At 39.6% G+C, this 14,028-nt stretch overlaps 1 protein-coding gene across 1 annotated transcript; it reads left to right on the top strand.

The window, feature by feature from the left end:
- The first annotated feature begins 4,283 nt into the window (after positions 1-4,283).
- LOC137267946 (arylsulfatase B-like) lies at positions 4,284-12,265 on the top strand. Its single transcript, XM_067802402.1, has 14 exons — positions 4,284-4,460; positions 4,622-4,733; positions 6,554-6,605; positions 6,997-7,100; positions 7,577-7,683; positions 7,808-7,872; positions 7,997-8,098; positions 9,530-9,593; positions 9,739-9,836; positions 10,443-10,579; positions 10,756-10,814; positions 10,930-11,053; positions 11,225-11,367; positions 11,725-12,265. The coding sequence occupies exons 1-14, from the start codon at positions 4,364-4,366 to the stop codon at positions 11,895-11,897; spliced, it is 1,437 nt and encodes a 478-aa protein (XP_067658503.1). The 5' UTR covers positions 4,284-4,363; the 3' UTR covers positions 11,898-12,265.
- Positions 12,266-14,028: the final 1,763 nt, after the last annotated feature.

The following is a 14,028-nucleotide window of genomic DNA, read 5'->3' as shown; positions in this document are numbered from 1 at the left end:
ATATATACACAGTGTGTCTGTAATGTGGCCTAGTGTATGATATATACACAATGTGTCTGAGCGTAAAATGGCCGAGTCTATGATATATACCTGTTGTGTCCGAATGTAGAATGGGTGGGTGTATGCTAAATCCAAAATGTATCTGAGTGTAACATGGTCGATTGTATGATATATACACAGTGTGTCTGTAATGTGGCCTAGTGTATGATATATACACAATGTGTCTGAACGTAAAATGGCCGAGTCTATGATATATACCTGTTGTGTCCGAATGTAGGATGGGTGGGTGTATGATACATACCAAATGTATCTGAGTGTAACATGGTCGATTGTATGATATATACACAGTGTGTCTGTAATGTGGCCTAGTGTATGATATATACACATTTTGTCTGAGAGTAAAATGGGCGAGTGTATGATATATATACGCTCTGTGTACGAGAGTTACAGGGCCAGTGTTTATCTGTGGGCTATGTATGTGTATAAAATATAGACTGAACGTCACGGGATGTTTGTATGTGCTCATTTGGTCTGGTTGTGTCATTGCTGGGTTCAGACAGACTAGCTGTTTATCATAACCTACATGTGGGTAGCCGAGGTGGGAGGTTTCGGAGAGGAACACTGACATTAGGTCTGTGGGAGGATGTGATTATCATGCTGTTAAAAAGCGCAGTGTTTCCTGGAAAAGTGCTGCGAGCGGGAAGGCGTACCTGGTATACGTGTTGTGACCTACAAATAGATCAAGACTTCACTCGCCTTTTACATGAGTCAAGTCAGTCCTCGGGAATTGTAATTTCCACTGGGGATGTTTCTTTCAGCATTGTGTCCATTGATGCGTTGAATGCAACCGGGAAGATCACAAGGTGCACATCCTGTTAAAGCAGGACCCTTTTGAAATAGTAATATATTGTTAATTAAATGCAGTAAAGAATGTACTAATTGGTGCATAAATACCCTATAAACATGTATACATACATACATCATACATACATACATACATACATACATACATACATACATACATACATACATACATACACACACATACATACATACATACATACATACATACATACAGGGAGACAGAGAGAGAGGGAGAAAGAAAAGAGACAGACAGGCAGAGACAGACACAGCTACACACAGATACAGACACACAGGGGCACAGAGACAGACACACAGAGACACCGACAGAGATACAGATAGAGACAGAGACATAGAGGCACAGAGTCAGACGCACTGAGACACCGACAGAGATAGAGGCAGAGACACAGAAACATACACACTGAGGCAGACACACAGACAGACCCAGCTATCAAGGTTCCACTACACTATATAAATATCACATGCTCCCCGAGCGGACAGAGGCCTGTGACAGCTGTGATTGGATGAAATAGTGTAAGATGTTTGTGTTTTAAAAGCACAACCATCCAGTAATTAAAACTGACCACAATTTTAAGTATTCAGTGCTGAAATTGTTTATCACCATGACTTATGCTTATGTATGCACCGATATTTTCAAGTAGATGACATTTGGTGTGGAATGAAGGGTTGATATGTTCCACTTCCTGTGCTGGGAAAAACAAGAGGACTAGTTGGACAGAATTTGTGTTTTATTGTAGTTTAAAGGCCAGACTGTAACCCTATGTGTATGGCTTTGCTGTTCATAGCCTGGGTGTGTTTTTTTTTTAAAAAAACATAAGGCTACTATAGAAGTCTATGGAAAAAAAAAACATTTCGTGTCGTGTAACCTGAAGTGCTTGGTTTTATTCAAGAGAGGCAACTTCGATAATCCTTTTTCATTACTTCGTGAAGAGTTGACCCCCTTTGTTTACTTGCTAGCAGACGGCATTTTCAGTGATCTTCGGTATGGATGATTTAGAGAAGGGGAAGTTGGTTTTAGAGTATGAGAGAGAGAGAGAGAGAGAGAGAGAGAGACAGAGACAGACAGAGAGAGAGAGAAAGAGATACACAGAGGCACACATATAGACACACTTAGAGGCACAGAGTCACACAGAGACAGAGACACAAAAAAGACACACAGCCACACAGTCACAGGCAGCTATCAAGTGATTGGTTTCATTCAAACTCCGTTAATCCTTTTTCATTAGTTTGAGAAGGGTTTTGTTATTCCTAGCTGACATTATTTTCAGTCATCCTCAGAATGGATGATTAGAGAAGAGGAAGTTCATTTTAGAGGACATGAGATCAGCTAAAGTGATTTCAAGTAGAACAGGCATCCCTTTGTCAAATGCTTATCGTGTTTTGAAAAAACATATTGCACATGAATATGGCACTGAGGACCAGGGAGGCGTAGGTAGGCCCAGAAAATTGACTGTCGATGACACGAGGCAGCTTGGTATTCCTGTTTCTAAAAACAAATGAAGGCGTTTAGGAAATATGAGCGTAGACAGATATTCTCAATGCACATTACTTCCAACTGCTTACGTGTTTTATTGACAGTTTTGTATTCTCCAGCAGGACAACGACCCAAAACACCGTTCAAAGCATTCTCAGGTCTTCTTTCGGACCCAAAATATAGCATTATATTGGCCAAGCTATAACCCTGGCCTAAATCCAATAGAAAATGTTTGGGGACTTACGAATGGAAGTGTCATTACGAAAAATCTGACAAATATTGCTGCAATGAAAGAAGAGGGGGTCCAGTATTGGGACAGCATGGACCACAACTTTCTACATTCTCTGATCAGTAGTATGCCTGCATCGCTGCCCATGGTGACTTGACAAACTAACTGTTCATTTGTCTTTGAACCTGGAGTTATGTTGTGCTAATATTCACATTTAATACGTGAGTAATGAGCGACCAAAATGAAAAAATACAATCTATATCCTATAGAAGTAATATCCATTTCAGCTCCTCATAGTCACATTGTTTTTACCTAGATCATTGTATGTCAGTCTCAACGGCACGTGGTACTGTTGATCTCAAATCCCTGGGGAACATACAATTCTTGCAGTCATTAGGAGTGCCATGTTAATGTAGCTTTCTCACCCTTATCAGCTCACAGGAAATTGTAAATACATTTTAGAGAAGAAGAGAAGTAGTCTTGTTATTGTCGGAACAAGAAACACGCTCTTCTTTACGAAAACACGACATCATGACGATGGCAGTGTCCTACCACATGCCGGTATTCGGAATAGTTCACTGGACTGAATTGGTCGTGATCTTAGGAAAAGGTATATCGTTTTAAGTATCAGACCCCAGGAATGAGCTCAGAAGTAGTCTTTATCCTGAACCAGCTCAATGCTGAAATTAAGGCAGAATGAAGAAATTTACAAAGAAAGAGAATGTAATCACATTAGTTTTTCCTTTCAGCTAAACTATTCACGAAGTGGCATTACGACATACCCCATCAGCTGTTAGGGTGTTGGTTCACTCTGTTGAAACTAACCTATTGCAGTCTAACGTGAAAATCCAAGTTGTTGTTCATCTGAAACATAGACTACAACCATTTGTGGATTTTTTCAAATCCACAAGTCTGTTCAGGAGTCTTGATACTAACGTATGATGTATATGTTTGTCCTAAATATTCTATGACCACAGGTACATTCTGGACCTCATTTGCTTACTCTACTCTCATTACATTTATTATCTTCTGCCATACCTTTCATATTCTAACCGTTACATAGCAAAAAGAACTATGCAGAAAAGTGATGCTTTGTAAACACTGACAAATATTTTCCTCTTTTAATGATCTAAAAATGATTCATCTGATACTTGCAATTTGCAGTGCATAAAAGGGACAAGGAACCTGTTAATAGCGGATGCTGTGTGACAGTTGGTTCCACATCTGTGAGGAACAAATGCATATTTCAAAGAAGAAGTTAAAAAGGAATTTGTAACAATTTCTTTAATGATTTACATTTTATTTTATATATAATCGCAAAAAAGTTTTACTGACACAAAGCAGTGGTAACAATGTTCTGTGGCAGCAAGAGTGGTCAGGATTTAATACAGTATATACCTGTAATGTTATGTCAAGTGAAAGGTTAGCATTGAGTCGTGGTTTGTTTGAAGCAATGCAGACTTGGTTTGTTTTTTTTTGGTGAGCATCAGAGCATTCCACTGAAATGTCCAGTGTTGCATAAGACTGCATAGATCAGCACCTCTGGATGTTTCTTCGGGTAGGATTTCCCACAACAGAATGCTATATCGACATTCGCTACACCTCATTAAACGTGTCAAAATTTTCCGTCTTTATTGATTACGCTTAAGCAAACGTGACTTTATGAAACAACAGATCACGCAGGTCAAGGTGGAACTGGAGATATGCTTTATCGGCCAAGTCTATAATACAGACACACAGTAGCCAACAGTCTCACTTCTGCTGAACGGACCAGCGTGATGGAGCTTCGACAGCTATGTGCTCTGTTCCTGTTTTCCTTACCATTGTCATCTGCACAGCGTCCTAACATTGTGTTTATTGTGGCAGATGACTTAGGTGAGTTAACACAGTAAACGCCATCACACAGTGACTTAATGTGAAACTCTTATGAAAGACTACGTGACCTTTAAAGAGTCTTATCAGGAAGTACCTACCTTTACATAACGGTGTATAGCATACATACCTTGATGTTAAGGGAGTACTGTACATTTTAACAGGTTGGAATGATGTTGGTTTCCGGAATCCTGACATGAAGACTCCAAACATCGACCAACTCGCCACAGAAGGAATCATCTTCGAGAATGCATATGTCCAGCCACTGTGCAGCCCGTAATTTCTATTTTAAATGATTAATAATATATTAGTATATCATCATCGTTTTACGAAAACTTGAGAAAATGCACCCATTGTGTCTAAACTAAGAGGCAAAAGTTATTTTTACATAAGAATTTGTCATTAATATTCTGAATCGACATTTCAGTTTGAACCAGATATAGCAGGGGTTGAAAGCCATATTCGAGAGATGTTAACGTTCAGGCAAGCCAAACCAGGCGTTAGTCCTTTCAACAAAGGAAGTGCAGAAGCCACATGTATACCTCTATTCAACGTTCTGGAACATGTTCGACTTGTTCAATAGTTATGCGTTAGTGTCGTTGCACATAGGCACCATTGGTTCTTTAGTTGATTCAGTGAAACAGTCAAACTGTCGACCGTCCAGGTAGTGGCTGCCCGCACAGTTTCTAATCATTCTTGTGCCACCAGCGCCTGAAAGCTTTTTATCCGTCTCTCAACGTCTCTCCAATGCATCGCTGAAGTATTGGTACAAAGCAACAACTTTGCATGGTCAACAACTGACTTCACTTAACAATGGCAGGTCTGCACTTTTCACCTAGAATCCATTGGTAACATTCGGCAATACCTGCAACTCAAGCCTTTGCTCGAGCTCTGGTTACATCGAGGCTTGAATTCTGTAACACCATCCTCTCAGGTCTCAGTTTCTCACTTTCCTGATAAGCTTCAAAGATCCCAAACACTTCCGCTGGCATCATCGGCAAGACTTCTAAACGTTCCCATACAACGTCCGTGTAGACAGAATTTTCAAGTCCAGACTGAAAATCAGCATATTACTTTTAATTTCAGCTGTGAACACTCCCGGCTAATTGCGCTGCAGGGCTTTGCGCCTGCCTTAGAGTGTGGAATAGGCCCATTACAAATATGCATATATCATTTACTATAATCTCGGGTGGAATATCAGTTCCAGCAAGGACGACATTGATTGGTATTGAGGGGAAATCGAATGCTTTGACGTATTTTGGTCGAGACTTTGCAAATAGTTGCTTTCTCGTGGTTTGCAACAGAACGATACTGCTGTGATGTTTCATCGGGACAACTCCTCCGCACATATAACTGGAGTTGTAGGGCAACAGAATTTGGAAAGAACGAGGTCAGCGTGTCGCCTCTCATTTGTCACCTATTAAATACTCGTGAGATGAAATGAGGCGACATTTACGATGTCATCCGAATCCTCAACCAACACCAAAATAACTCTGCCAAATCCCTCCATTTTGACTCTCATTGACATATATTGGACTCGTGAGGCGAAGGCGCCAGACTGCCCCAATGCACAAGGTGGACACCCGATACTGACCGTTTGGATCTTGTTGTGAACGCGTTTTATGCGTATAAATGTTCGGGTGGACTGGTGATCATTGCCATACCTTGATAAATCTGTCACCTATTGAATGAATACTCAATGTTATCTTTCACAAGGCCGCATGTAATAACATGCTTGTTGGTATATGCTACAATAGCCGTTAGCTGTATACATAGAAACGCATGTATACGTCTTACTACCTTAACGCTCCAAATCATACTTGATGTTGAAATGAATTATTCTTCCCCATTAAATGTAACTATGAATGCCATTCCAAGAAATATATGTTGCAATGGATAGACATTTAGTGCATCTTAGCACATACACACATATATTGAAATTCACAAAGCAATGATGCAACACGAATGTCTTACTATGCTTTGCAGCTTTGTTTTATACACAAAACTGGAGGCGATTCCAGTAACCATGGCTCCGATGGAGTCAATGTCACTGAACTGTCTGTGTAAATGTATTCAATACTGTGCCATTGTTTCAGATCCCGGACTGCTTTTATGAGTGGAATGTTCCCATTCCATGCGGGAATGCAGGTAGTTATGTCGTTGAGTACATATCGCACATATTCATCAATGCAATCCATAGTTATATTAATTATTAATGGTAATGCTTAATGGTATGACTCACGTACCTTACTGCCCATAGCAGTCATGGTACAAATGGGAAGTCACGTACAAGTGGTAAAAATGACGTTGTGTATGTAGGGAATTTCCCTCTGTCCCTGACCACTAATCTCTCCATTGTCCGACTGGATTTGTTTCAGAAAATATCAGCTCTCAATTTTTTTGGGTCAGATTATTTGCTGTTCAAAACGTTGTACAGAATGTGTTTTTTTCTGCCATATGCAATTTTCTCACATAATATACTACGAGTATCTGTCACTAGTGATGGTGTCTAATATTTTACATTCGACAAAATATTCAGCATCTTGTGGTGGGGCCTCCCCAAGCGGTGTGCGTGCCCCTCAACTATACATTCCTGCCCCAGGAACTGAAGAAACTCGGCTACGCTACTCACATGATCGGAAAGTTGGTATAATATTACACTGACGGGACAAGTGCAAGTCGTCCAAAATAAAAATCTTTCCCGACTTAAGAAATGCTGTCTCTAAATAATACCTAGTGACCCCTAGTGAACATACCTCAGTATCACGAGCAGGCATTTCCAAATTTAAGGCAATACTGACTGTGATCAGGTTTGATGCAATTTCCTATTTGGACTTACTAATGTTCTTAACGTGATTAACTCTGCCTTTGTTTTTGACAGCGTCACTGGACGGACAAGATATACTGTTCTTTTCGCGATCATGTTGGTTCTTCTCTATTTGAATAAAAGATAAATGCTAAAGAGATAAATACTAACGATATAATCGTATTTAATTTATTTCTTATGGGTGTGGAAAGATACATACATGATGCATTTTAAGATGCATTAACTGTAATGCAAATCGCGAACAGTAAAATTATTACCTTTACTTTGACCACTCTGAGCTCTATCACTCCAGATGGCACCTGGGTTTCTGCAAGTGGGAATGCACACCAACGTACCGAGGCTTTGACACTTTCTTTGGTTATTATAACGCGGCTGAGGACTATTTCCATCACAACGTAGGTGCGTGCATGTAACATTCAACTTTCTGGTTGTAATGGCTTATCCGACTATCTGTTGATATATACGAAATTATACAGTTCTAGCACATCAATAAGGTTGCATTTTTTCTGTTATCTTTCACCAGGCAGGTATTTAGACTACAGAGACAATCAACTCCCAGCACGAAACTATTCCGGGGAATATTCAGCTGTGAGTATGAAAGGGAAATTTATTATTACCCCTGTTACTGTATTTGACTTGCATGATATCGACCACATGCATACTGTTGATATTAAGAATGTTAGTAATATACCTACATACCATTGTATTTCAGTTCACATTCGCTCAGAGAGCTGTTGACATCATCCATCGACATAACGTATCTCAGCCGCTGTTTATGTACCTTCCTTATCAGAATGTGCATGGTCCTATTGAGGTATGACAATGACAGGAATGTTCTTGTAGGTTGAGTGTATAGCATATCGAGTTGTAACATTCACGTAACTGGTACTAAACTAGCGTCCAAAAGAAAAACCGCCAAACATTTTTTCCTGGTCTTAAACAAAACATAAGCTAAATATGGTAACATTAATGTTTTATTGCAAAAATCAATCATTTGGCAACAATATATATTTAATGAATAACACGACGCAGCTCGTGATGTAAGATCACATGAATGACACTGGGGTACATTATCCTGTATGCAATCACCAACGCATAATTGACTGGGAGCTTTTACAACTTTCTGGGCAGTACATATTGTTCAATGTCGGTGTGGCTACCTCTAGCACTGATGTAAGCCCGAACCCGGCGTCGAACTGAATAGCTGAGTCTTCTACCGTCTTGATCAGGGATCCACCGCCATTCCTATAGCATGGCAGGTGCCAGCATTCCTCACCAATGGCTGATTTTGGCGTTTCCAATATGACTTACCATCTATTCCCAACGGTGCTCATTTGGGGTCAGATCTTTCAACAGAAGAGCTGGAACTTTCTTTCGTCAACAACATTCACGTCAGTTTCGCTGCTGCCAGTGTGGCACAGTCCTGGTCCCTCTCAGTCTGGCTAGTCGGTGTTGGCACGTCAACGTCATGCCCTTGAAAGGTCGATCGGCACGGAGACCATGAATGCGGAGTCGTCTGGTCACAGTCTGTCTGATGTCCAAAGCTGCTGCCGCTTGACGTCACGGGGACGTGTCGGTTGCTCAAGTGAAACAGGTGTAAAAGCGGTCTTTTCGGGGTTATGACCTTTAGTCTACCATTCGTTGGCCTGTCTGCAGTACTGCCAGTCTGTCGTAGATGTGTGACAAGTCTCCTGATGGTGAATTTGCTGCATCCCAGGGTTCAAGCCATCTGCTTTTGTGTCTGTTTTGTTTTCTCTCTCTCTGTACTTTGGTGTTAACCGAGGCATGTTCCTGGTTGTCTATCGATTAACTTGATGTAAGTGAATAAACCTGGTTAGTTTTTATACCCTAATTTGATACGGGTGACTGTGTTCTCAGTTTTGGTTTTGTTCGCGTAAATTCGTTTTCTTCACAAAATACGAAATGCAAGTGGAAGTAATCACTGAGAAAAGATATGTTGTGTTCGAGAGATGTGTTTTAAGCTATTCATAAACAAACTGACAATTTTAACAATTTATAGTCGTTTTTGTTTTGGTGGCGTTTGTTTTGGTCTATAGTTTATGTTCAGAAGACATTTCTGTTCAGTGAGTCACCTAAATGCGTGCTTAACAAACAATACCTTTTCAATGATCAATTATCGCTACTATGCCTGCCGTCTGTTTGCAGAATGGTGATGTTTTGTTTGCTTCAACTGCAATGATGGTGTGATACATGTATGCATACCGTGACCTTTGTCACATCACAGGTGCCTCAGAAGTACGAGGATATGTATCCGAGCGTCAGAAACGAAGGGCGGAGAAAGTACTGTGGTATGTATTTTATTAATGTGTTTACTCTTGTCATATAACACTTGTCACTGAAGTCTCTTTGAAATACTTTCGCGGACTCACATTTACACATCGTGACATATCTGAAGTGCTATTCGCCACACTGATCTGTTTTCATTCCGAACAGGAATGGTGTCTGCCCTTGATGAGGCTGTGGGAAATGTCACCAAGGCCCTGAAGGAAAGGGGCTTGTTTGAAAATACCCTGATTCTATTCACTGCAGATGTAGGTATTTCTGGTAATTCCAGAAGAATTTTTAATATTCTCTCGAACAAGGTCGACAGCTTTGTCAAACACTGAACAGCAAAGAATTTCCGTCGTTGTTGTTTAATTTGTTTCAGTTGCATTCTAGAAAGTGGTTGTATAGAGAAAACAGGACATTAAGGATAATCAACTTCTTTATTATGACAATGTTGACGTTTCGGTATAGATTCTTACACCGTGTTCATCGTGACCATTGCCAAAATATAGAATCTCATCATCTGTACAGTATTGCCATCCTGCAGTCGTTTACACAGAGCATTTATTGCCCAGCACCAGCTAAAGAATAACGGTTTTTTTTCAAATAAAAACGATCCTAAATATTATAATTTGTATGAAGACCTGTATAAACATACATAAAAGAAACTGCGAGGTTACAAAATAAAACACGCCATTAAACAGCTCCTCTGTATGTATAAGTAACATCAAGCATCTTCATTCATTAATGGGATTAAAGATACGTTACACTGTCCAACGTGCCTGGTTTGTTTAGGGTCAAATCCCTACGCAAGATAGTTCTGTTAAATGAAACCGTTCTCTTTTGGACTTAACCATTGCTCATTCATTCAGAATGGAGGTCCTATTGAAGTTTATGCCAACAACTGGCCCTTAAGAGGAGGAAAACACACCATCTGGGAGGGTGGTACGAGGGGGACATCCTTCATGTATGGTGCTGGGCTTCAAAAGACAAGGACGACATATGATGGGTAAGGTCATGTCTTGATTAGATGAAAAGAAATGATACTCTTTCGAATTATTTTATGATATGTCTGTAATAGACAAATGCATGTATAAAAATATTACATGAGAAAGGTACTAGTGTTTAGTTTAGTTTCCACAAGCATTCAAAAATAAAGTTAAACTCTTTTCTGTGTTTAAACAGGATGATCCACGCAGTAGATTGGAAGTCTACTTTAGTGTCGGCTGCTGGTGGAACGCCAGGTAAGGTCCCATTTGTATTACATTGAATTTTGTCATCTTTGCCATAAACAACGCTCGGAACTACAAAATGTTCGTGATAATATTTTTCACACAATTCACCGTGTATTGGATACAGAAACTGACATCGATGGAATGAGTCACTGGGATTCTATCCGAAATGGTCTTCCCTCGTCAAGGACAGAGTTCATCTACAACATTGACGACTTTGAAGTCCCAAGGGAAGGTCATGCTGGAATCAGGTATTGGATATAGGTTTCTTCATCAAGGTAGAATTATTGAAGAGGCCATCAGAATTGTAAACATGCACTTTTTAGACACATAACCCATGACCTATTTTAGATGCATTATCCCTTCACTCTATTAAATACTGTGAAATATCTGAATGATGTAACGGTGTTTTTGTGTATCAGAGTAGGAGACTACAAGCTGATCCTCGGGTACCCTGGAGGCCCTGATGGCTGGCACAGACCCATGAACAGGACCGAGGACGACAAATATGAACAGACAGTTTATACCGAGGGAGATGAACCAGTTCATCTCTTCAACATTCGAGGTGCGCAATTAATTAGCGCAATGTCATGACAGCATTTGGCGACAACTACGTGTTGAACAGCAAGGCTTCAACGTAAACAGTTCTCTGTTTGGATTAGGCCAGTGATTGTGATCGAGGCATAATGTACTATGCAAAAAACACAGAGCATATTCTCTTCTGAAGTGATGGTACATACCGCAATGTAGCAATGAAAATGGTGGTTCAAGTGGTTTCCTCACACGATCAAGATTCCCAAAATGTTGTGACAGCCAAAGTATAGGCAACAAACAGATAAATGCATACCGTTTACAAGGTTCCTCTCTCTCTCTTATTAACATATCTTCCCTCTCATTTTCATATATTTTGATTCCCATTCAGAGGATCCGACTGAGCACAATGACCTTGCACAGCAGATGCCGGACATGGTTGCCAAGCTGCGTGCCCGGTTTGAAGAGTACAAGAAGACGATGGTGCCAGCCAACTTCCCTGAACCAGATCCTGCATCTGACCCCAGAAAGTATGGAGATGTTTGGAGTCCCGGATGGTGCTAAGCCGAAGTTCCTTCTCACGTCTTTGCGATATAGCGCTATACGTCTGTAAAGTGTATTTAGCAGATGGAAAATAAATGATTGTGTTATTCACAAATTAACATTTTATAACAGTTCTAGTTGGCAGAATGAAATGTTTGTTAGCATATTCATGCCGAAACCATAACGACCTTATTATGGTGTTTATGAATGCCATATATTGTTGATACTGGGTGTTCTGTGAGTAATGAGATGTGAGTATCACTACTATAAGGTACATTCCCTAGAAACCCAATGTACGATATTGCCCAATTGACGCTTTTCTAAATGCCTTTAGAATAGTTCTGCTGCCTGTTCTCCTGCAATCAATCATTAAACACAATCTTATGTTACTATTAGTTTCTTGTTCTGCAGCGGTGTGTGACAATTAACACAATGCTCGTTTAAATCCAGTTTGCAACGTCTCAGTATGCCCTTTCTGTGTTTCTATTTTGTTTTACCAGGATTTACTTTGACCAAGACACAAGACCAGCACACAACATACTGACACTTCAGATGAACAGATGTGATATGTGAAAATTGTTGGTGTAATCATATAAATATTAGTAATGACTGGAGTTATTTTTACATATGATCATAATTACAATTAGTCAATTCCAGTATAATTAAAAACATGTTTTATAAAATGAACAAACACTGAGAAAACGGAGGAAAATATAAAAGATGCCGAATGATGATTCCCCTGGCGGCAAATATTATACTGGCTGTTATGTGGTCTCCTCACACTGGAATACGTAATATTTAATACTAGAGAATTTACCCCATTGCATTCTTTGCCAAAGTCATTTTTTAATATGATTCCTGTAGGCAGAATAACTGTAACTATGAAATATTCAAAATGGCCTCACCAATACTATATCTATGGTAGAAGTTGACGATCACTGGATTGTCTGGTTCAGATACGATTTGTTTACAAAGAACATAGTGCAGTTGTTTTACTGCTGAACAAAACATCTACTCATTATATAGTCTACAATGTACCATCGACTCTTATGGATTTCATATGGGCACGTGGAATGGGTGATGTCCAAGTTGATACTAAACATTAACCGTGAATTAGTTGTAAAATAAACTCAATTTTACTCCAACAAACAATACAGCAATAGATACAAAATAAAAAAAATTGTATTCTAAAGTTTATATGTTTACAAATCAATAAAAATCGCTAAAATGTGATTTACAGTGAATTTGGCCATAGAGACACTGCCGCGAATATTCAGCTTACTGCAATGATTATAGTACTAGTAAATAGTCCGCTAATATGGTTCTCATATCCAGGAACATTGCCTGCTCACGGCGCTACATACATTTCTATCCCCCGTCATATGAAACTATCGCACTTTCTGATACCGTTTCAGCTCCCTGGGGAACATACAACCATGCTACCTGTTAAGCGCAATGGAGTAAACACATATCCTCACGGGTACTTACTTTACTGCTGGGTGAACTGAGACGATGTAGATCTAAGTATCTTGTCCAAGTATACGCAAATGTGCTCACCCGAACCCAGGTGTCTCCATGTTTCCAAAATATATCTAGCAAGTGTTGGTCTAACCTGAGATGCGACGAGCCAGCAAGAGTTAGCTCCCCTTAATACTTCGCTCATAAATCTGAAGCTCAAATTAGCTATTCAAAATTATTTTCAAAGGTCATTTGAAACAGGGCAAGTGAAGTTAAAAAAGTAACTTGTCCTGGCTAAATTTCCGCTTGCCTTGATTTTTATGACATAATCATGATGATGTAATTATGAAAGAATATATTGGCCTGGCATTCGTTTTTAATGTTCAGTGGACGATTTATTGAGAAGTGATAAATAGCAAAGAAAGATAACTATACTTTATTATCACTGTGAAGTGAACATCAAAATAAATAATGGAAAAAAACTGTGTTGAATGATGTGTTAAGTGGAGGCTATCGGAGATTTTTTGTCATATATGCTACTTAATTTTATTAGAGTTCAAGCTGGAACGTATGGAATACTGTAAGGGACATTGTCGCGATCTCGCATTCTCGCGATCTCGACCTTTTGAAACAAGCCTAAAAAGACAAAAGTGCGAGAATGCAACATCGCGAGAGAAAATGCGAGATCGCGAGA

Source organism: Haliotis asinina, chromosome 16, assembly GCF_037392515.1.
Source record: "Haliotis asinina isolate JCU_RB_2024 chromosome 16, JCU_Hal_asi_v2, whole genome shotgun sequence".
NCBI classification, from domain to species: domain Eukaryota; kingdom Metazoa; phylum Mollusca; class Gastropoda; order Lepetellida; family Haliotidae; genus Haliotis; species Haliotis asinina.
The sequence above is the reverse complement of the archived record's forward strand: the minus strand, read 5'-3'. Positions and strand labels throughout refer to the sequence as shown.